At 40.2% G+C, this 26,029-nt stretch overlaps 1 protein-coding gene across 1 annotated transcript; it reads right to left on the bottom strand.

Annotated features, from left to right (window-relative positions):
• Positions 1–433: 433 nt before the first annotated feature.
• Positions 434–25,713, bottom strand: LOC139944671 (dexamethasone-induced Ras-related protein 1-like). Its single transcript, XM_071941742.1, has 2 exons — positions 24,676–25,713; positions 434–4,900 (listed from the first exon to the last, which is right to left on the bottom strand). Exons 1-2 carry the CDS (start codon positions 24,965–24,967, stop codon positions 4,338–4,340), a joined length of 855 nt encoding a protein of 284 aa, XP_071797843.1. The 5' UTR covers positions 24,968–25,713; the 3' UTR covers positions 434–4,337.
• Positions 25,714–26,029: the final 316 nt, after the last annotated feature.

The following is a 26,029-nucleotide window of genomic DNA, read 5'->3' as shown; positions in this document are numbered from 1 at the left end:
GTTATAGCTGCAGGCACCCTAAGCAATTTTAATTCACAACACTAAAAAGAAAAAGACAAGTAAGCATTTGTGCTTATACAACCATTTTATTACAACATTATCCGAATGCATGTTGGCAAAAATATTCAATGACAATATTACGTTAACATTACGTATATCCAGTTGGCAATCACCAGTCACAGTCACGTGGGTAATACGTAAGTCGAGAGAACGTCACACAACGTTACTGCAAAAATTTTTTTAACAGATACTACCCCCATACAATGAAGGAAAGTCCACAACTCAGACAAATATTCATATGTTGTGATGTTCCTGTCGGGAGTAATGGTTTATTGTGTTGGTCGGTAACTGCATGCACAACCAGTGTCAACCACGTGACAAAAATTGCCCGTCTTCCCCCGTCTGACCCCCGCCCCCCCCCCCCCCCAACAAAAAAGCGAAAAAAAGAAAGAAAGAGGGAGCGAATAAATAACCCAACTACAAACAAAATATGAACAATTATAGTTGCCAGGTACAAATGATTCGACATGATTCGATGATTCGTTGTATGAAAATAAGTATTCTAAAACCCACCAATGTCACAAAACCTTAACAACTTGATAAACATCAATGTTGGAGTTTTTCACCCTTAATTTTGGATCGGCAGATTGTCTCCAGAAAAGTACAGTCGTCGGTACAATCATATGTCTAGAGGGGGGCGAGGGGGCAACTGCCCTCAAAAATTCGGGAAAAAGTTGATACATAAACTTGGATTAGGAAACAAATAACAACAGACTTTAAGCCTGTATTAGCAATTGGTATGGGCCTACTTGTTCGGCTTTTTTTTTATCTGTGTACATTGTATACAATTTCGAGCAAATCCACCCCTCTTTCACCCTTATAGAGTCCTCATATAACCCCAAACGAGGCCGCGTAGGCGCAGCCACTGCAAGTGGTGGCGGACGCCCCCAATCCCAAATAGCCTCCTTTGGGGTAAGACTTATGACGTCACATAATCATAAACGAGTGCCCATTTCATAGAGCTGCACACCAGTATAATGGCTCCCGTCCAAACTACCATGGCCCAATTTAATAAAGCCGTAACCACAAAAATTTGCTTTAGCATGAAATTTCTTCCTTAACAAAAACAGGATTGCCAACCAAATTTCCACGTGATTTTCAGGAAAAGCAAACAACAGCTACATGCCAGTAACAAGCAATATGCAACAAATTAAACATTGGTTGGTAATCGTGGTTTTTTTCAAGTAAGAAATTTCATGCTAAGCAACTGTTTGTGCTTACAGGCTCTATGACATTCGGCCCATGTCAAATGTACAACTTGTGACTGGTATTCTGCATGCTCACATAAATATTGCTAAGGAAGCATATTCTGCAAAGCAGCTCTATAAAATTTGGCCGCTGACACAATATCATACATTACAAGCAAAGCACCTTTCATGGGTGTTTTTAGTAAACCCACATTTCGATTGAATCATCTAGAACTAACCACGTGACTGAATCGATGCTGGTAGTGTGGTGTATGAGTTTGTCGTGAGTTCAAAGGCACTGGACACAACTGGTAGTTACTCAAAACAATTGTTAGCACAAAAACTTATTTAATAACAAGCATGGAGATTGTAACACATTGTGAGAAGTAACGTAGTTTTTGAAGTAATTTGCCATTCAAATATTTGAACTTTACTTCGAGACCTCAGAATTACGTTTTGAGGTGCGGAAACCAAGCATTTGAAAGCACACAACTTCGTGTGACAAGGTTGTTTTATTATCTCGCAAGTTTTAACGACCAAAATGAGTTCAATTTTTCACAGGTTTGCTGTTTCTGTGCTGTTTCTGTGTATAATGTTAACGAGTGAGAAGACTGGTCTTTGACAATATTACCACAGGTGTCACGTGTCTTAAATACGTTGCTGAGTTGCAATGTTCGACAATCTCTACTTATTGACAACTGATTGAAATGATGAACAATTTTGTTTCTTTCTTTCAGCGAGCATACTGCACTTTGTTCATCTATTCAAATGTGTTTAAATATATTATAATTTCTCCATAACGCAGTTCCCATCGTAAAGTCTGTTTTAATGTCATACAAGTCATCCGTCAACGTAAAACATTGTCATGTCGTCGTCGGTGTCACCGCCCCGCCCCTCCCCCGAAATACAAAAATATCTTTGTTAAAAAGATACTGTCGTCATAATATTTTGTCAAAACAAATTCTAGCCGAAAATGTTTTTTATGGTATCTGACTTTTCCAAGCGCAAGCGCACAATAACGGCTGTCGTGCTTCTTGAGCCGGCCGGTGTGGGGCAGGAGAATCTCCCCTTCAGTGTTTCTGATCCCTATAGCGAACCTGTAGCCCTTTCGAACCCACGGTTTTCGACTTGGGATTCGGCTTCAGTCTTCTAGCATGTAAAGCCCTGAGCACGTACGCAAAGCACGCGCAATGATTTCAAAACAACTGCGGGGTCAAGCTATATATCCTGAGCCGAATCTGGAGCCGAAGCCGTGGTTTCGAAAAGGGCAGGCTGTGTACACACTGCTTCTGATAGCGCCCTCTCTTAAATCATCCACATCCAGCTCATGTATACTTCACCTTTGGGAGACAGAATCTCCTGAGGACAGAAAAACCCTGGGACACCGGAACGACGGATTCCGAGTTGCGGTAATAGTGTGCAGTCGTATCACGTAGTCAGGTCAGTGTACATGCCTCGTGTCAGCTTTCCAAAGAATCGAACATGGATCGCAAACATGAGACATCGCTCGAAGAACAAAACACGTGTATTCTCTTTTAGTCAAATGTCGACCTGCTGCTCTGGTGCCGTTTACGATTTCCGCAGTGTTCAATGAGATGAGGGAATTCTAGATGATAACATCACATAATAGTGGTTGACAATTCGGACAGCCATTTTTTTCGGTGTCATTGCTAAGTTTGGGTTTGATGAGGAACAAGTGCATTCTTGTGATTCATTTGTTGATTGTCGTTTTTTTTTCTTTCTACGCAATTAACTTTACAGTTTTAGTGACACCATGCAGAGCTAAACGGGTCAGTAAACCTTGGGTAGTTCCGGTTGGGTAAACAAAAAATACTTAACGTTTTTGGAATTGAGGTTATAATTTCAGATGCCTTTACCTCTGTTTCAAATGTATGTTTTAAGTGTATGTGTGAAGCAGTTAATGCAACCCACTAATGCTACACTGCAATTACACATAGAGCGTCATACTAGCCGTTAAAGCTGACATTCTCGTAATACTGGTTATTACAGCTGAAATTCACGTAGCGTTTGTTCTAATGAACTTGGTGCACATTATGAGCAGTTGTAGCAGAACACAGAGCAGACATAGTTATTGTAAGAAATAGCCCCTCCACCAACCCATGTGGAAACCCTCTGCACGAGTGCTGAATAATTTCCATAATTAACCGTATAGTATGACGTATTAACTTACCAACATTAATACAACACCTTTATGTTGGCCAATGGTGACAGTAAACTTGAGTCCTAACCTCGCTTTAGTCTGGCGAACTATATTACTCCAAGTAAATACTGGTGAAGTACATGGACGGTATTAAAAGACATCGGATAACTGTTAACAAACTCATTCTCAACCCACCGGTAGGTCTTACACTGCACCATGGAGCTAGTTGCTCTCCATGGGATTGTGGTTGATTATTGATATACTGTGAAGTCGCGCGGTGAGTAAAAATTAACCAGACTACATTTTCAAAACATAAAACCAAGATGGCCACATCATGATAAATGTATGTTGTCACATGGGACTGGGCCCGTGGTTCCTCAAGTTACATGACACTTGACAATCATTGCAAACAAACAAACAAACAAACAAATCAAAACACCCTAACAAACAAATCAAAACAGGAAAATTCACCGCATAAAACGATCACGACCCATAACCAAAAAGATACCCTCCCCATTAATAACCCTAAGCACCCCATGTTTTATCCACACCTGGGACATTTTTATCCAAGACCACATCATGTTGATGTGTGTGCTCTTAATTTTAAAAATCTGTCAATGATAAAAAAATCACGCATTCGTCTTTACCTGGTGCACGTCCAAAATCGCTGGTCCCACGTTTCTGTCCACGTTAATAAGTCATAGCCTCGTTGAAGGCGTCTCACGTTGAGCGCCCTTTTACACAATGTAATTACAAAGTACTCTGACTTCAGTTTGTGAGACAAAAATAAGGCTCTGGGTTCTTAGAATACAATTAACATTGTGTCTTAATAATACAAATCAGGGTTCATGTGAGAATACAAAAAAAACGTGTCCACTCGCGTCTCTCCAGATCGGGTGCCATCTTGGAAATACTTTTCTTGGAGTAAATCACTGTATACAACAGGCGATCTTGCGTAGTTTCTTATGCATGCTGCTTGTGTCGTCATCGTCTTCGTCATCTTCGTCTTGGCTGTTGCGATGTACCTTGGACCGCAGCTGTAGGAGATCACTCCGGACGCTGGGCCGTCTGGCATTTGGAGATACCATCCCGCAGGCCTCGCTTAACCGCCTCCTGAGGGCCAGCTTACCGTTGCTGCTCGGCTTCAGTGCCGGACTGCTGCTCGCGCTGATCTTCCGGTGTAGGGATGGACTCATCTCACTGGGCATCTTGGCGTTCTCGAACAGCGCCTTGAACAGAACGTCGATATTGTAGAACTTCTTAGCAGACGTCTCCACGAATGTACACTTCTTGGAGGAATCGAAGGCTCGTTTGGCATCGTCCGTGTTCACTTGGCGGTTACTCTCGCGGTCGCACTTGTTGCCTGCGATCACCATGGGGACGGATTTGGCACCGTTACTGCATTTGGTGTCCATGATTTGTTTGCGTAGGCGCTGCACCTCACCGAACGAGTCTTTGTTGTCGATGCTGTAGACCAAGATGAACACATCTCCTGTTGAAAATTAAACCAAAAATATAAATTGTTAAAGTAAAGTTTCTGGATGAACAAAAGCAAATAGAGTTGGACTGACGTACTATGTTGGAAATCTTCCTCTTTTGTCAATAGTTTTATTCGGGTTGCCAGTAAGTTTTTGCCGTCGTATAGTATTTTATGATCAATCCCGAGTGTTCAGACAATTTCCTTTTCAAAATGCATTACGTGAACAGAGGGCGCTACATAACACAGAAATGGTTTTCTTGTATCGCACCTCACCCAGTCATTAGAGATCTTGGTTTTGAAGTTAAACATTTTCCCGTCGCGACGGATTACGTCCGAAGACGGTGATTTCATCAAAATATTTGTAACTTCCACTAATTCTTAGTCTCATCAGCTGCTTCAAACATGTTATTTTCCGTGCAATCAAGTAACTTCAAACTGACATGTATATAATATTTAACTGTAATATAAAAAATGATAAACTCCTAATGGCTGTTAGTATTGCTCATTTATGTCAAGACAGAGACAGGAGAGTAAATTGTCCAGTTTTGTTCAATATTACGAAAGACTCTCTCGGCAGCCTGACCCACAAGTGTAGATTTCTCAACACAGAGAGAGAAAAAACAAAGAAATACTATATAAAAAGGTTGATTGTAATATGGAAATTCATCACACGGACTCCTTGTCATGTCGAGCTGGCTCACAACACTTCCCTTCCGGGCATTATGGGGTTATTTTACAAGCGCATTTCAGTGGTTGTCGGTTGTTGAGTGAGCCATATCGCTACACAGTCCGTAATTTTGCTTCGTTTGAAAGATTTCATATCGCAGAGGCTCGAGCGTTAAAGGGGAGGATTTGACAATCTGATTTGAGTGCAGCAATGTGCTTCTGCCGTGGTATGGTAAAAGCTCTCGTGTCTTGTAAAACAAACTTTGTAAAATCTTCTTACCCTGACTGCACGTATATTTTAAGTAATGTTTTTTCTTACTCTCATTTCTAAGACACTTTAACATAATTTAAAGCAGCAACAGTGCTGCTGTATCATGTATAAAGTTCTTGCTCTTTTTTTTAATTATCCAGAATCTTTGAAAAACATTTATTTCGTTAACACTGACATTGAAATCATGATTTTAAGGCGAGAGTGCTTCATGCATGAATAGGGCCCAGCAAAAGCTCAACATAACATAAGCGGCCTCGTATGATGAACCCTGACGACACAGTGGAATCACTTTTCCTTACGACGCCCGGTGAGATCAGGGTCCAATTTCATAAAGGTGCTCAAGCAGAAAATAGCAACTTACAATATTTGATGAGCAAATTAATATACAGGAAACCAGTTAAAAACTGTCTTTCAATTTGTGGCCTGGTAATGCCATCTCGTGTGTAAAACAGTTTCTAAGTCCTACTTTTCATTTTTTAGGTGCTAAAACAGCTTTCTGAAAATGGCCCAGAACATGAATATCTTATTATGTAAAAATATCGGTTGATTTTTTTTTTAATTCCTATTTTATGTGACTTCATCATACGATAAATCTTGCTTGCGCCGTTTTTTTGACAGATTTTGTACTTTAAAAATGCAAGGCCATGAGCAGACGATAGAGCTATATAAAACTTTATGCGGCAGGCTGTGGTCCATAGAAGCAGCCATATCAATATATAGCATTTCCAATAAACCCAATTTTTTTCTTAGTCCACTTTAAAGGAATTAGCTGTGAATGTTGTTTATAATTTCATCTAACACTTTTGGCACTGTTTATTCGAGACTACCTATAGAGCTACTGCAGAATGTCTGCATACAAATTTTAAAATATCTACGCAGAAGTGTAACGACAACAAATTTTTATGATATGACGATTTATGAGTGGAAATTATTAATAGTAAAAGTAAAAGCAAAATCGTCTACAAGATTTGTTAATCTACAGCTTTTGTTTGGTACACTGTACACTGTGTTATCGCTGGAAACAGACAGCGCAGGATAGAGTGAAATGGAAAATTTGTGAAGAGGCTTTCCTCATGCAGTGGAGTGAAATAGGCTATAAACAGACGAGATGTCCACATGGAAATATTAGTGCCGTGCGGTAGCGTCACCCCCTCCCTTCCCCTCCCCCCCCCCCCCAACCCCCACACACCAAGGTCTGAAGTCGACCTGCAAAATTAAAATATACACATGATGATTTTTTCCACAAAACACCTCACACAAAAGAGTCTTTCTTATGAATAATATGTAATTTGGTGAGAATGTGTTGTTCACACAGGTGTGCATCTGAATACCGTCCTTTCGAAATTCAATAAAGTATTCCTTAAAGAATCAGAGCAGAAGATTAAAACTAAACAAAAAAAGTCTTTTTTCTACTGGATTTTTTTTTTCCTGTACCCACTTCATTCTTCAGCATACTGGGAAGAAAGGACAGGGAAGTCATGATGAACAAAAAGCTTACAGAATTCATTGAAATATACTCCAGAGGAGGGTTCATTCTTCCAATGTACGGACCAAAATCTGTGGAAAGTATCAATGGACACGTACACATTGTTCTGCTGTGTGGGGAGGATTATATTTCACGGAAGTGTGAGATATCTTCCTCTAAAACCCTCACCGAGTTTGAAATAAGCATAGCTGAGTACAGCACTGAGTCGATATTACAACCAGATATAATTTCAATATATTCGCAGTATATTATGCTCATGTTGGATCGGTCATAATTATGGATTCGTTGAACTTGTTTGCAACATGCATGAAGAAATTTCATAGAGCTGCTTAAGTTTATTGCTAAAAAATCTGCTAAGCAGAAATGAAAAGGATACCATCAGTTAAGAAGTGTACAAAAGACATGGTAGCTTGGCTGTAGGGTAACCTTATAATGGCTAGCAAAATGTTGTTGTGCTGTGCTTTATAGTGTGGCTACACTTTGTCCACACTAGTGGTGACCACAGTATGACAAGACTGTGAATCATACTGTGGTCACATGACATTTTTAAAGGGATATTGACTAAAACCATGCACGAGGTTGACAACGATAACCCCCCCCCCCACAGACAATTTTACAGTTTGTGAGCCGCGCCATGACTCGGTACACATGGAGTAATATTTAGGCCAAGTGGGACCTAGTTCGCGCTTGAGATGTGTAAGACGGTGTTAGGTGCGTTTGGGAGAAGTGTGCCAATTACGATTTGGCGTCTTTGATCACTTGTCTCGGGAGACTGTGATCGGGATGCATTTCTTATTCCTAAATCAGGCAAAACGTTTGCTGCAACCTCCATGAAACGTCCTTCCTTTCTATAACAATGGTTCCAAACCGAGGCTTGGCAGACAGCCCTCAACTTGTTTATACAATGGCAACGAGCTGTTCTCAAACTGTTCTCATAACAACCCTTTTTTTGTAAGATGGCAACGACCATTGTTACCATACTTCTGCGCATAGCGCGTGAAACTTGCTAAAATGGCACAGATTAACGAATGCACACTTGCTACAACTTATACTATGTTACGTCTCGAGGCCAAGTGGTCTAAGTTTGCATCGGATGACTCAATTCCAAGCCATGGCACTGATGTTCTTACCCTAGGCACCTGACCATAATCGCTTCCCTTGCCCAGGTGTATACATGGGAACCTGGCAGGGCTGAGAGAGTTGTGTTGGATCAATGTTGGAAGCATCTTCAACCGTTTTCATGGAAATGGTTTTTGAGGAATTAAATCTGTAATAACTATAAATTGTATTCCAATCACGTTCTGGTGTGCAGGATTGCCAAGTGCAAGAAAACCATGACGTGTTAATATGCAGGGGGGCGATATGTCAGAGACTGTATACACACCAGCGTTGTTTATTTTGGGATCGATGCCGTCAATACAGAGCATACGAAAAGCAATTTTCCAGCTAGCCTGAACATATGACGTCACACATCGAGGCTCGTGAATAACGCCAGAGAGTGGCCCCAAGCCTAAGTCAATCCACGTCTATAACCACCTTTCACCTACATTCATTATGCAGACGGCCGAAAGTAAAGTTGCCAAACGTCACCTCGGACCAATCAAAACATACATATCAAGCAAGCTTACGTCACTTCACGTTTTTTCAAGGCTATTATCCAATGAAATCACTGGTTCTGAAAACCAAGTACTTGTCTTTATCCAGTCTGTTTTCGTGCTTAACCCATTGAGGGCGTGCTATATCACGATGCATCACCATCCCTCGACAAGCTCACATAACACACGTCATCTATGTGAGGTGATAACACACATACACTAAACGGATTGCAAACGAGGGAACCATTTTTACAGCTTGGGAATTTGTTCACATGCTTCGATTTCTTTTGAAGACTACTTATTGATCGAAATCTTGACAATGTACTTATTTTAAATTGGTCTGTCGTTTAACTGGGACTACGGAGACTACGGTTGTGACGCGGCTCAGCGCCCTATGCAGGGCCTGGAGGGCTGTATAATTTTTTATATTACAAGGGTTCAGAAGACTCCCATTATTTTATTCAAACTTTGATGACCAATAATTGAGCCAACATATCAGTCTGCAACATATCCACAGGTTTTCTATTTAATGTATATTAATTTTGTGATCGATAAACCACGTGAGGATATACTGGTCTTTGACAATATTATTACCAAAAGTATACCCTTCCTGTTTTAGCAGAAAATGAGCATACTGACCACATGCCCACTACCATGAGTACAATGTTTGGTATGGTATATACAGACAGATTTACCCAAACCGAATACGGCAATTGCGATGTGTCCACCATATTTTAAAAATAGCTTGTAGGATATGAATGACGTCACACAATAAGGGAGTGTAGAGCAACTACCTTGCTACAAATAAAGAATGTTCTCACATCAGTGGTAAGATATTCCAACAGTTTTATATACAAATCTATAGCTAGTATATGTTCATATATACGGCACACACTTCGGTCAGCCTTATGCCTTGTGTTACATGGGTCTAAGTAATGTTGCACTCAGAGCAATGTGAAATGTATGACGTCACAAAACAAGGGAGTTTAGAGAAGCAATTACTCTACGGCATTGGGGAGGGGGGGGGGGGGTTGAGACCATCGTGACTCTTGCTTGATTGAACTGAAATGAACTCCCCTGGGATGCATGGAGTGAAGCCCCCATGGTGACCTTGGGCACCCAGGCAACCGTGAAGGGAAGGGATAAAGGGGAAGAGAAAGATGAAATAAATCTGATGAATTTTGTTCACGGAGGAAGAACTGATGATTCCAGTCGATCAAACAACGTGATCTGCACTGGAATGAGATTTTCTGGTCGTGACTTTCATTACTCAGATATAAATTGAATTCAATTTAGGAACTTGAAGTAGTTAATGCACCCTTTGCTAAATGCAGAATGATGCAGAAGTGATAAGATATTCTTGCAGTTTTATAAAAAAAGGTGCTATCAGTATTTATAAGATGGTATTGCATTAAAAATGTACATGTCAAATTGACTTATATGTACCATCGGTCGTAGGCCCTGTGCGTTAGATTGACTTAACAGGATCGATTTCCGAGTATCGATTCGGTGTAATGTTAATATTCACTGAGTTTCCGCGTCAGTTTACACTGCAAGTGTGAGAATATCTTTCATGCTTTTAATTGTACAGCACAAGAAATTCGCCTGGCGCGCATTATTTTTGCCACAAAAAACATTAGGGCTTATGACGAGTTAAGTTCCATTTTTTTTAGACGTTTGGACGCAGTGAACCCATCCAGTTAGGATAAGTTGCTCGTCTTAACTCGGGATGGTATCTAAGTGTTTCGTGAAATCGGCTGCTGGTCGGTTTTTAATTTCTAGATCGGTCCCTTGTCCTTATCCGCACGGATGTTCAGGCTAGTTAATAGGGAGAATTAGCTGCACATAACGCGAGCTAAAACGTGAACGTGAACGTCAGAAAATGTTGTTGTAAAATTCTCAATGTTTTAGCATACGTGAAGTTACAATTTTTCGCGTAAGGTAAGTACGTGCAGACGCCATACGTGAGCATGCCCAAAGTGGCGAAGTCACCTAGAAGCGACACCATTTTTGACGTTCACGTTCACGTTTTGCTCGGGTGACGTGCAGCTAAACCTCTAACGTAATAGACATCGCGGCAATGGCGCTATCCGTTCCATGCACAACGAGGGCGCCCTTTATTACAAGCTTGTCGCCTACCTGCAAACAAAATGATTTATTGTTACAGATAATTGCAGGGGGAAATAGTATACGACACCGTGGGTAGACACTATCATTGGGATGAGTAGTTGGTGGACGCTTAGAAATAAATCATGCACATGAACCTTCCTTCACTAATGAGACCCAATGCAATGCACGAAGGACAGGCAGATATAGGAACACTTCTCTCGTAACATCTTTGGCCGAGGACAGCACTCGACATAGAAGAGGCCACACGTAGCTTGACATAAAAAAATTACCTCCGAAAACAACAGAAATGGACGCCTATTTGTATAGATGAAGCAATCAATGAAGCAAATGCATGTAAAGCAAATGTAACAACAAACCTGTTTACATTGAGAGAAAACTACATTATTCATAATGGTCTTACAGTAGTATATTTTAGGACCGGTGTCGCATGCAATTATGTCCTCTTTGCAATACTATCCGGAGGACATTATTGCATATGCAATAATGGCCGCCGGACGATTTTGCATATGCAATCGTGTCCGCCCGGACGCTGCTGCATAATGCAATTGTGTCCGCCCGGACACATTTGCATATGCAGTTGTGTCCGCCCCCGTGCAAAACCGTCCTTGCAGTAAATTAAACGCCCTTGGTCGACGGAACACGTTCGCCATTTTTTACAAGCTGAGTGCATGTCATGAATGACATGGGAAATGTTCGGCCGTTGGGTGTTCGCTGCAATCATAAATAATACGTCACGGTTCAGTGCATCTATGCTCGCTTACGCGCGCACTGTACGACTGCAAAAGTGTCCGGAGCGGACAGTCTTTCCACTAAAATCTCCACATTTTGCTGCTGTATTTCGAACCGTATTTCGCGTCCAGCTGGTGGAAGAAAACCATCTCCTCCATCTCTGCATTTTCACTAGGTTTAAATTAAAGAAGGAAAAGCTCATTTATTATTCGCACACGTAGCCGGGCAGTTGCAAAGTCAACATGCCCGAACCTCGATCGTTTCTTTGCGTGTTTGCCGCAGTCACGACGCTCAGCAAAAGACAGATTTGCCTTTCCTCAGTTTATTTTCCCGCACACTGTGAAAGGCTGGTTGGTCACTAACGAGAGAGTACATGTGCTACCCTTGGACCAACTCAGACGTCATGTTCGTGGTAAAGGCACTGAATACATTTGGTAATTGTCAATAACCAGTGTCCCGCCCAACATATTATGCACACAATAACAAACCTGTGAAAAATTTGGACTCAATTGGTCATCGAAGTTGCAAGAGAATAATGAAAGAAAATACACTGCTGTTGCATCGAATCATTTGACCATACAGGATAAAACAGGGACTCGGACAAAAAAGACTGCAACTGAACATCTTTAAAAGGACACAACTAGCCAACTCAAATTGCCTCACACTTTCTGCGAAAGAAATCCGTACCTGTAGTCTTGGTTAACTTATCTTACATTGTTACAAAACACAAACCCATTGTTCATAACAGCTACTTTTTTGGTTACAGTGTGCCCACATTATTCAAACATACAGCCTTCGACCAAAATTGTTTTCAGCTATGCGCAATGCCGTTGTGGTTAAGATTAAGAATGTGTAAGAAGTAAACCGATCTTGTCTTCCTCCCAAGATTGTGACGAAGATTTATTCTGACGAATGCCGATCGAATTCAAGTCTTTACCCCCGGGAGGATTGTGTCCATCACGTTGTTAACGGGTAAAGGCAGGCAACTGCAATATCTATCACTGGGAGATCTAGCTTCGATTCTTCGTGTATTGTACATACTATTTACATTTCTACCTGTACGTCAAAAATAGAACCCGAAGATGGGAGGAAAGTACAAAAGGACTTGTCCACGAATTACAAGAGAACATTATTTGTATTGCTCCTAAATAATATTAACTTTAGGGTATGTCAATATTAATTTTAAAATGATCAAAACTTATAATTGAATTTCCTTTCATTAAATGCATGTAATCTGAAATTATTTCAGGAATGGGATGTTTTTTGACAACCATTCTCGATGAATACACTGAAATACGTGGGTGTTAAAATTGACACCGCGGGTGTTAATACTTATAGATACAGAAGAGAGAATCCAAATTTACACCATAGGGCGTTAAAGTAAAAACCAATGTCTGCCAAGACAATGTAAAGATGAGGCGATTGCCATAAAACAAAAACATCAGAGCTGAAATCCTTCCCTTCCAATGCTTTGTTGTCATGAGTGAATACCATGTGAATTACACCTGTGTGGACAACGCAATAATAGTTTGCACGTTTTACGACCGGCCTGACCGGGATTCGAACCCACTTTTCGTAAACACCAGAACTTGAATACTATGCGCCGATCCGGCACAACGCTCCGTCCTCTCCGATTCCTACATTATTCTTATCAAATGTGAACTCTCTAGAAAACACACATTTTAAATGTAAAAAGAAAACTGACATTTCCAACAATTTATAACAATATTATCAGAACTGCATTTCATATATAAACATAAACTTCACGAAAGTAATTAGTGTAAGCATCACGTCATTCAGTTAGCCATTTAGGTTATTTAAAGCAGCCGTCCATCTGTATTTTCTCCTTGATACACACCATCAGAGACTGAAACAGTATGAGTAAACCAATCTCTCTCCCAGTAGGTAAACCTTAGTCCTTGTAATAGCTAAACGACACGCACGTGCATCGAATCTTATTTTAAATCCAACCGTTAATCTTTACTACACGATCGATGTCATTAAAACTGGCGCACAATTTGACGTTGACGTGGAATCCACGACAACGGGTCAAGTCAAGAAAAGCGCAGAGTGGCCGTGAGTTCATCATTATGTATGATTCACCGCCAAATCGTTATTATAAAAATGTCTATTATGTGAGGAGGGGGAGACACGATCGACCATCAGCTGACCACTTAGGGGCTGGTCAGTTCGTGCCGATATTGCATTCACCTGCCTAAACCTGACCTTGTGTGTTGTGGTCATTATTGAAACTATACCGCGCAGTGTGTATCGGTGAATTATATTCCCGGAAAAATTGCCCAAGTGATTGTTATGAATACTACGTTACCATGACAACAGGAGATAGCAATTTCACGCCTAAATGGGCTCCCCTGCGGCAGTGTTACGGCTACAATAAAGCGAGAAAATGAGCTTTTGTTGTTGGGGAACAATCTACTGTAAGAATAGTATCAAGCACTAATTGGGGCATGAAAACACCATAATTGGCCCCCAAAAAAGTAAGTAATTTCTCTGCGGGAAATTTCTTTTACGGTATTGAGAATTTCAACAGATAAATAGATAGATAGAATTTATTTATCACAATTGTTTTGAAAACATAGAAATATGGTTTCAAATGACAAACGGGTATAAATTACAGAAAAGATGTGTGTTTACAATAATGTACACACGAAGTACACATTGATCAATAAAAGATTAGCATAAAATTACGAAAATACAATTATGTACACATCACAAAGTTCAGTGAACAAAATTGTCACTTCTTTGTTTAATTCGTAGTTTTGCACGTAAATATAATAGGCATGAATTATAAGTTGTATTTCATTCAGGGAGAGTTGACTTCCTAGCAGCGGTCAGCTCAGTCATTTATACCTGTTAAGTCAACCATAGTAAATGTACAAATATGTATATATTTATTTTATAGTGTGTTGACTATAAACGCAGCTCAATGCTTTATAGCCACCAACACTCCGCTACTATTTTAAGTAACATGTCATAAATCAAACCGAAATAGTCGTTATTTGACACATTTCTTAATTTGAACGCGCTCAAAAAGGGTGCCCTCTTGAAATCGTAAATTGCACTGTTTTGACGCAACACTAACATCTTGACGTCTGTGGATATAGGCCAAACAGAGAAACGCCAAATCGAGATCGTAAAACTGTAAGAGATACAAAAGACTGGGCCCAATTTCATAGAGCTTCTTAAGCACAAAATTTTGCTTAAGCAAAAAAATCCTTGCTTAGTAAAATCAGATTACCGGCCAAGAATCCACTCAATTCTTATGCTGAGTAAACAACCGCTAAATACAAGTCACAAGCAATGTATATGGCATGAAATTTGGCCAGTAACGTGTGTAAAATAAGCGAGTTGTTTTCGTGCTGAAGCAAATTTTTTGCTTAAGCAGCTATATGACATTGGCCCCAGATCAGAAAGAAATACCTACAAAAATATTACATTTCTGCAGCATGTCGTGAGGTTTTTCCAATATCGGCGCCTGTATGACCGATGGGTTCTTTAAAATGAAAGGTTGACTAATGTCAACTCTAGAGTTGTGTATGGTGTTTCACACAGCTTGTACTTGTATGGTCTGCTATAAAAGTTGACTTTTGTGTTATATTTATTTGGCGTCGTTCATCATTGGAAAGCCGATCGGTCTGTCATCTTCAAGAACCTGTAATGGACATTTCGAATTGTCTTTTATTTCTTGTTTTGTTGCCTTTTACATTCCACAAATAAAAACAAGCTAAAATGCGCTCGCCGAATTTACGTGCACGTGTCTATGTCTTCCGATGTCCCGTTACTTGTACTTTTTCCTGATCTTGTCGCTCAAAGCAGAGGCAAAGAAGATGTATCGCAATGAATTTACGATTTCCATTTTGTCCACGTTAACATAGCTTTTACTCTAAAACAAAGCCAAGTACTTCTGTCTCGTATTTGCTGAGTACAACGAAGCCAAAAATAATGATTATCAATGTCTGTGCGTATAGTGAAGATGGTTATACGGAAATCAACGGTTATAACAAGGGTTAAATAAAACATTCTATTAAATCGCTTGGCTTTGAAGCAATCTTGACCAGGAAATTTCAAAATGTCCTTTTATCTTTTAACCGCACAGTCTGACGTTGCACCATATGCTACAGTAGGCCTTCTGAGTGTATTTTGGGGTTAAGCTTGACAGAAATTATGCAAATCTTCAGGGCTAGCGCTCACCGTATGGTCAAAGGACAGTTCCTCTGTATGCTTCAACAGATTACAACTCGACAAAATCCAAAACTATAATTAATGTAAATAAACGATTATTTGCTCTGATGTTCAATCCATTTATCACTTAATCAAATATTCGACCGATGTATATATAGTGCAACCAATTATTTTTAGCACATTTTAACATAATGGTCTCGCATAATGAAAAGAGCATCTGTTTGACTTTTGGACGGACTGTTGTTTTATATTCAAACACGACATCTCTGGGCAACCAAAAGTAGCCGGAGGAATCTCATTTGCATAATACCTTTAACCCTGGATAAAAGTGTCATTTGCATAGTAAGTAGATGTGCCTTGGATAAAGGCTGTATTTGTATAATATGAGCTGAGCAGGTATATCCCTGGATTCATCATTAGGCCAAGTAGTAGCTAAGCATAACACCAGAATACGATCACCAGGATAAGGCCACTAGTCAAAATACCATTCCATCTATAACTGGTATCCTATGTTTTGCTTAGCAGAACATTTTTAAGCACTAATTGCTGCTTAGCAGCTCTATAAAATTGGGTCCAGAATACTGATGTTACTAAAAAATACCATCAGTATCATGAGCCCTGTGGCTGGTATCCCAGCTATAATATTGTTTGCTGACAAGAAAATAAAAACCGTAATACTAAATAGCGACGCGGAAATGGTTTCATATATGGTTTCACTCCGAGGCCTCAATCAAAATAATCGTTCATTGCATGTAAACCCTTTTCAACAAAACTACGCACAAACACATCCGGGTCAAATTGGACTCGGATCCGGGTCCATGAGCATGATCCGTTTCTGTGTTAGTTTTGCTAAAATATTGTATAGCGTTTTGATTTTGTGTCATACTGACCCAGCAAAGTATTTAAGTTAGCATTGTTTTCTGAAAATGTTTGTTCTTCAAATGATGTGCAGCTTATCTTAAAATCAACGAAACATGGCGGGTGGTTAGTCAGAAATAAGTGCCTTAATGATTGCAGACAGGTCCCCATACAAAACCCATAGAGTAAGTTACAGCACAAATCCCCAAGGACATCTGCTTAATCAACTCCATTGTTACTCATGTTCTACTTTTTTTCAGATAGCGAGAAACACAGTGGGTGTTTCCCTTCTGTTCGTTTCAACGGGTTCATGCTTTTTGTAGGTCAATATCGTCATTTACCGTGCAACACAAATCTGGGACGAGAACCTACCCAAACCATTCGTCCTTTTTTTATACAGTGATTCTCTTTCTGTCTCGATGGCGAATCGAATTATACTGACTCAGATGGAATTGTTTCGCAAAGGCTGTTTCAGCGAGAGAGTGAGCGAAGGATAGAGGATTGCATCTCCAGAGCGCCAGCAGGCCGAAGGCGCACTTTAAGTTTACAATTCAAAATCGAAGACCGTTATCTGCACTGAAAATAGAACCCGTATACTTAGTGCGGTCAATACTCCGAGCTCGGCTCGTATGTTCTGTGATGACATTGGGTACGTGACACAGCAGTCACTTTTCCCCCAACACATTTGTCTGTGGCGGCGCAAGTTTGTGCTTGGATGTGCTAAATGAGAAAAGGGTTATTCAACATGCTTCACCTCGAGAGGAACTCATGCTACAGTTCGCCCCAATCACTCCCCTAAAAAATAGCCTACGTACATCGATACAAAATTATTGGAGCATTAAAGATAATTAAGAACAGCAATAAAAAATAAATTGGAGCATTAAGCCACGTACCACTAACTGTTATTTCAGGTTTCCATCAAAAGTTGAAAATAATTGCTAGTTCAACAATATCTTGCACGACACCTGGCAATAAGTTCTTGTTAATAATTAATTACAACTGCGGCAGTTGATGTGTGATACTAAAGCATATAATTGAACGAAATGTTACATCTCTGTGTGACTTGTTAATATTTAATTTCGTGTCTTTAGTTCACGAATCATTGAAGTTAAATGCTCAACTTAAATGAAGGGGACACCTCATTCCTCATCCGCATTGAATGATTTCAATGTTCTTTCAATCCCGACTGCTCGTGGCATTTTTGGGTCAGTTTATCAGGAGCGAGTTCTGGAGCGTTGCAGTTTAAACATCTTGCCTGCTGTGGTAACGGACATCAAGGACATTGTTTGAGAAGCTGCAAAGGATATCTTCTAGAAAGGAGAAAACTTGGCCAAAAATGTGTAGAGGTTTTGGTACGCGAAAGGCGATATTACAATATCAAGAGGAATGTCATATACATGGTGACCAAACTTACTGAAAAATACCGTTTCTAATTTAAATGGTAACTATCGGAAGCTAATACTGTTTTCTTTAAACGAAAACTAACGGGTTGCAATCGTAACTGAACAACCTAACCACCATCTTTAGACTTCTGCGTTTGATGTTTGTTTTTGTCTGTTCGTTTTTTTTTTACTTAATGGCCCCTAAAAACATCGGATGTTTTGAGTAGGGCGCCCTCAAGAGTATATCCTTGTTCAGTCCAATCGCAATCATATTATTTTCTTTGAATGATTCACGCCTGATTACGACCTATTCAATTACAGACCGCAAAGCTGATTAGATCTAAGGGGCTGCTACAACATCAGTGCAGTCATTAAGAAAACAAATGGTAGTGATTCAATGACCGTCACTTGAGGAGAACACATTATTTTGAGCCCAAGGCCTTTGGTTGTCTGCGGTGTAATCTACTGTGAGATATCGTCTCTCCCATTCACTTTAATAGCGTTATGTCCTTGCTTTGATGTTTTTAATTAGCGTCTAGTGTTGTTGGGGGAAGTTTATAAAATCTCTTCCTCTAGAAGTGTGGACTTCTGACAAATTACTGGTGTTTGATTCACTGAGTTCTTGCAGCAAGTATAAACGTACCAGGATCAATGATCATTGGCAGCATCGGACACCTTTCAAACAAAGTCCATTACATGAGAAAATTTTCGATTAAAAATACAAGTTTTAGTGTCTTTCAGTTTATCCTCTATCCTCAAAACGATCATATCATACTGATCGAAACGTTGGTTTGTAACACAGCCGGTTCTTTTCAAACCACCGCGAAAAAAAAAGTTTCATGTAAACCATTTAAAAATGTATCCACAACTGTTTGAAGAAAAAAAAAGTACTTTAGAACTCTCACGTTACACTTGTCAAGTATTCTTTTCAATGTCAATGTGTGGGTGAGAGATTTGAGAGATATAAATGTAATTTGGGAGGCTAATCATTATTATCCCCTCACAGATGAGAAGCTGTAAAGCGAAGGACGTAGCTTTAACAATGTTTACCAGCCTTAGGCATGTAAAGGCGCCCCTATAGCAGCCAGATCACCGCCCGAGAGCGAAAGTGTTTGATTTTGCCCGGGGGAGGTAAACCGAAGCGCCCAGAGAAGAAGCATCGTTGCCTATAGGAGGGAACCAACGCACAACTCTGGTTATAATATGGCTCTAGACGGGATTCGAACAAGGGCCACGGCGTTGAGAGGGGAGTGCTTTACGCACCACCACTCATGCCACCACAATATGTACAATTTTTATGGAGCTTCTTAGTTTATAAACTGTTTTCCTGCCATACAAAGAACTATGTCTGATGTGGTTCCAACCAGCCGAAACGATGGTGTGGTATACAACATTCGATTCGAATTAGCTGTTCGAACATTCACCTCCCTTCCCAAAGCCGGTAATCGCTTTGTATTTAGGTTGCGTGACGTCAATAGACACTTTGTGGTACGTCATCATCAAATAATCTAAATAATCTTGGTTACACAATTTTCTCCCCGTGTGTTAAACAGTTTAGTGCACATTTAAGGCAAAACGGTATGTTCTCGCATTCTGCAACATAGACCCTTTAATGTGGTTTTCTTGAACGCGATTGTCGTCAAGCTTTAAAGCCATTATACACTTTCGGTAAACAGTATTGTCCAAGTCCCACACTTCGTGTATCACAACTTATATATAAAACAACAAACCTGTGCAAATTTAGGCTCAATCGGTCATCGGAGTCGGGAGAAAATAACGGGAAAACCACTCTTGTTTCCGCGCGTTTCGCCGTGTCATGACATGATTGTGTTTAAAATAAATCCGTAATTCTCGCTAACGAGAATTTATATTGTTTTACTGTTTTCTCAAAAAGTAAAGCATTTCGTGGAATAATATTTCAAGAGAAGTCTTTCACCATTACCTTCTGTAAACCCTGTAAACTATTTGTAAATCTGTGATTTTTTTTTTTTTTCTGTACCGAAAGGGTCCTATGGCTTTAACGTACATAAAGCGATCGATAGACAAGTGGGAGGTATCGACCGAATTGCCGCCAAAAATTACACCGTCCCCCAAGTCAATTTCCTCCATAAACACATCAGTAACCTTGCACTTTCAAGTTCGATTTTTGTTTTTGTTACAGCTGATGTTCTCAATGAACACCAATTTGTGTACGAGTTCAAAAATAGTACAGTTAAGGACTCGGTACGGTATTGCAATTTATGGCAATTTGTTTTGTAATGCTACAAGCACTCATAATTGAAGGGGCGAAACGATCACCGCTTATGTTGTAATTAGCTTAGCTTCATTAGGACAAAATAACAGCCTTTCTTTTAGATTGTATTCATTGGTCACTACCCTTTATTTTGTTCATGTACATACGTGTTGTTGAAAGCAAAAATATTCGAAACACGTTTTGTTTATTTGCTATAAAAATGAGCGGACATCGATGTCTGATTGTATTCATTCCATCATTATTTACTAACTGCAAACCATGCAGAGTTGGTGGTAAATATTTGATTTAATATGGAACTTTAACCAGCATTTTTATTTAAAAAAAAACTATTCAAACAAACCCAGAGTTTAATTTCCCAGACGGATATCCCATGTTGGATTCCACACAAAACTGGATGCATACAGCAGAAAATAATTACGAGGTACGATATAACAGTACGACACGTCCTATGTTTATCAATATAGCCCTTCAACAAAGATATTTTGAGTGTCGGAACAGTTTACACAACAGTTAACCACCAATCAAATAACAGGGATCAAGTGTGGTATTGCTCATTATGAAACGAAGAAAATATCATAATTGCCATAACATGCATCAGTGGCAGTAGTTTTCCACGATACATGGACAAGTCATGGAGTATACAAAACGAAAAAAATGTAATTAGAAAGGCGATGACAATAGGCCACTGAGAAAAATCCTGAGCAATAACGGTGGACACCCTAATAAAAATAAAATAAATGCTTACTCTATACATGTAGTGATATAGGCCTTAACAAAATGTAAGAAATAAAATCATCAACCCCTTTGGATTGATTTGTGTTTATCAGAAAACACCAGTAAATGCACTCGTCGGGTCTACGTCCCCGAAATGAAGTTGTATTTCAGTTTTACACGTTTGGTGAAGATGGAGGGATTTACACTAAGGGCTCATATCCAGCCAGACCGCTGAGAAGAAGGGGGGGGGGTGGAGGAAGAGCAACCATTTTACTGATTAGATGAAGAGGCCCTTTATCTATTGGTCGTTATAAATGGCAAGGTAATCCAATCAGTTACCACCGTCCCCTTTTATAGTTAATTCCCTTAGCTAAAACCCATGCAGCAGAATTAGATGTCAATGTACTGTGTGAAAATATGATCAGACTATTTTGTGAGAGTGACCGCCATGCCAGTTCACCGTCTCCGGGGTTACGCCTCATTCACTAATGTGCCCTCGCGCCAACAAAACATAAATCGGTCCTCGATCTGCCGCTAGCTCGTTTCCCTTGTCTGCTACTTTATAAATAAATGTCTCCTCCTGCTTCAGCAGCACGGTGAAAAAGGCAGCACTGGCTAGCTGAGACTCTTACAGGCACTTTTGGTCACTTACTCAAAATAACATAAAAACTTACTTGGTAACGAGCAAAGGAGAACTGTTGTAAGTATAAACATTGGGAGAAACGATTCCCTCTGGAGACAGTTTTTGAGAAAGAGGTAATTTCTCACTTAAGTATGTTATCTGAAAAAGACTTCAGGCCTGTCCTGATGCCCCTTTCCAGGTTTCTAAAAACACGCACAAAATGTGTAACAATGGTGTTTTTTCGTACTTTTTTTTCTTGCAACTTCAAAAACCAAAATGAGCCACAGCTTGCACAAAATTGTTAGTTGATACATACGGTTGAGATACACCTTGTGAAAATACTGGTCAATAACCAAACGTGTCCAGTGCCTTTAAAGACACGAGAGAGAAACAAAACAGCCGGACGGGTCAAATTTGAATTTCTATACACCGCCCGCGGGAAGCACGCCGTGTTAAAAATGCAAAACGGATTTTCTCAACACGATGTGTTTTCTTATCCTAACATAAGGAGAGTGAATTCAATTTGTTTCGATGTTGGGTCTGGAAACACAAGAATGGCTGTGGTTTAAGGCGAGCAGCTTCGTTCGCTGACCTACAGTTTGAATAATCTTTTTACGACGCTCTGCTGAACTAACCATACAGACAATTTAAAACACATTGCTTTAATAAAACACTACAGTAAACGGAACCAGCCACAAACTCAATAAATAAACTTATAAGTTAGTTGGTTTCCTATTTGAGGAACGGTTTGTAAATGTCAAAGACCCTTGAGGTCAACACCGTAAACACTTCTGGGTCGGAACTGACCCGGATCCACTAGAAGGAGTGTGAGGTCATGTTTGAATTGGCGGCGGCTAGAGCTACGGCTCTGGCTAGATTTCCGCATCATTGTGCGTTGCGTAATAGTATGTCCTTTAGTGAGCGGCATTGGCAACAACCCTAGCCGTATAGCTATAGCCGCTAATTCATACACGACATATCATTACCAACTCGAAAAATGCTTCCAGAATGAGACCACTGATTAGTTTTTTCTCAAATTACCATTTTATACTAAAAGTCTCATTCTGTCTGTGAAAGTTTTTCTTTCAAAGTATTTCCTAGCATGCTACTGTTGGTTCAACTGTCCCAACTATACTAATGGCTATACATTCTGAAGTGTGCACTTCAAAGATCAATTCCAACCGTGTACTCTGGTCCCGTTTGCACAATAATTTGCGGCAAGGTAAACTAGACCAACTAAACACATCACATCATCTTTCCCCGTCGAAAAAACACACCTAAATGGCAAGTATCTCTCATCACAAGCCATTCTCGCTGATTCTGTGCCAACATTTTAGCCGACTTTCGCGGATCAATGAACTGGGAGTGTCTGCTGATGAAATGCACGTACAGGAGACTCGCCCTCAGCAAACCTGCAATTCGGTACTGATTGCTCTTGGCATGTGGAATAACGTTCTATTAATTGCGTCTCTGTTGTGAGCAGCCGCGTGTTGCTCAAGAGCTTTTCAGAAACAGAAGAGAGAAAACATCGGTGATTGATTTTGGCTGGACAAAAGCTGACCCAGTTATACTGCATAACCATTATAATATCAGTAAAACATTTATAGTGTTTATTTGTACAGTGTGCCGTCAATGGTTTGGCCATTTCCGTGTGGGGTAGTTTACGCTTGCAATAAATCCAGAGTTGCCTCTTTTTTTTTAGGACAAACTGTCTTTGCGGTCAGAATGTGCGAGTTCCGAACCTTAAATGCACTGGACACGAAAAAAGTGTTATCATAAAAAATTAGTTGGTAAAGATGTGAAAGCTGCTGATCGTATAAAACATTGTGAGAAAAGTTTCCCTCTGAAGTAGCGTTGTTTTTGTGAAAGGGGCAATATCTAACTCTGTCAATATAATAAAAGGCTTCAGGCCAGAATCCCTATATTACGCATCTGAAAGCATACAAATTTGTGCGACAAAGATTTTTTTTCTTTCATTATTCTCTTGCAACTTCGATGACCAATTGAGTCAAAACGTTCACAGATTCGTTTTTGTATAGATATTTTAAGATACACCAAGTGGGAATAATTGTTTTTGTAAATTCCCAAACAAGTCCAGTGCCTTTAAAGAGCAATGTGTCAGACAAACCACCAAACATCCCTCTAGGATCCAATGTCTTAACGTTATCTTTCACCGAGACTGCGTTTTTTTTGTCTTGACCGCTTGTTCCTGGGCAATCGGCACGAGCCAGTTTCGCGTCTGAAATACAAGACGTGCTCCTGACAGAAAAAATATCAGACGAGGAGTGGATACAGTGGAGAGAGTCTCTGCCCCCCCCCCCCCAGCACAACCTGTGATGATGTACACATTATGCTACTACTCATTGTAATAATTGCAATCTGAAATGCTCGCTGGATCTCTGAAAAAATGATCGCAGTATGAGATAAGCGTCGAGTGTGTACAATGTGTAATTCGCTGCGTACCTGGGTGAAATTACATGGTAGCTGCTAAAGGCAAAGCGACCAAAAATATATATTTTTTTTTTACATAAAATACTAGCTATAGCTCAAATTTACGTGTTGTATGGCCCTTTGCTTACTGAATACGGAGCTGCTTTGCTCCTCTTAAATGTCGAGTACAACAGTTCAGTTAAAAATTGGAAACAAAATTGATTTGAAAAAAAAAACCCTGCGCATGTCAATACCATTTTCTTTCAAAAGGGTTGGGGTTCTATTGGTATCACAATTCAGTGTGAAAAGCTTTTCTTTTAAAGCCCACATTCAACAATCGAACAGGTATCACTTCAAAATCAAAAACTTTCTACGACCTTGCAGAAAATTTTAAAATATAGAAACGCCAACAAAACATTAGTTGAGTTGTTAGGTGCAAAAACTCACCTGTTAATATTGACAACTTCTTGATTGCTGGAAAAGGATTGTTTCCTGAAGTGTCTAGTATGTCAAGTTGATAAACATGTCCCTTAATTTTGTAGATTTTTCGGTGGAAGTCCTCAATTGTTGGTGTGTACTGATCGTCGAATTTACCGTTCAGAAATCTGCTGACGATTGCTGTTTTGCCCACCTTCGGAGATCCGACGACCACCAGGCGGTAGCAGTTCTCTTGTGGGGCCGATACCTCCGAATCTGGGGTGGAAGCTTTGGACGCCATGGCCATTGCGTTGGCTGGCATTGGCGGGGTCAGGAAGTCCTTCACGTGTGGATCTAAAAAGCAACCTTCTCACACCACCGATGTGGCTTGCTGTGTATGGGGAATCTATGGGTATTCACAACGCATCCACGCATCAACGATCTATAGTTGGGTTGAGTCCAAACCTTACTTGTGGTATCGCTCAACACCAATGTGGAATCAGCAATGGTACAACAGGCTGATGGAAATGAAGCCTGGATACGGCATACAAAAATCTCACCACCGAGGGTGGGAAAAGAAGGAAGAATCGGCAACAGAGACCACTATAATATCAGTCTGATATTACTAGAGCCAATCAATAATACAATCCCAAGGCACTGTGTTTTCTGGTGGTTGAACTAGCTTTACTGCATCAGCAGAATTTACCTTCCGAAGAGAATATTGTCACACACAAAATTAAAACACTTCTTTCCTCGATAGAGTTCACTTGGAATATGACAACGCCGACAGACGATTGAAATCGTCGTTGTATTTGCAGGCAATTAACCGCTATATGAAAGATGCGCCGTTGGCGGCCGAGTTAACAAGGTAATGATGTATGCACGTCCAAACTCTTTCCTATATCCAGAAAAAGAAAAAATGATTTTTTCCCCCCCTCAACCACACTGTCATCGGTGACTCATCCGTGTAGTGAGTGCAGCTCTGCTTTAGAATATCACTGGCTCGTAACTGGATATCACCAGCCAGTGGACTCTGGTCCGCATTATGTTCGCATCCCATTGGTCGCTGCAAAGAACCACTTTAGGACTGTGCTGGTGGTGAGGGCGCCCTTTACCCTGATAGCAGCCTGCGTCGATGAACTCTCTCTGTCTACGGAGTGCGGTATAGATGCATCGCCCGCGTGCACGAAACCCCTTTTGTCAGGCACGCTCGAAACCGTCCATTTCCAATTACCTTCTCTGCTGCCTTGATGTTAAATTAAATACTGTGCATTCGGAGAAGCCATGCTCTGCACCGTGTAATGAAGGATTTATTCCAGAATCACCTGCTAAGATAGTGGAAATCCAAACCATTTTATAGCCAGCTGAGCTATTTAATGGTGCC

The sequence above is a fragment of the Asterias amurensis genome, chromosome 11, assembly GCF_032118995.1.
Source record: "Asterias amurensis chromosome 11, ASM3211899v1".
In the NCBI taxonomy this organism is placed as follows: Eukaryota; Metazoa; Echinodermata; class Asteroidea; order Forcipulatida; family Asteriidae; genus Asterias; species Asterias amurensis.
Note: the sequence above shows the minus strand (reverse complement) of the source record. Positions and strands in the feature narration are given on the sequence as shown.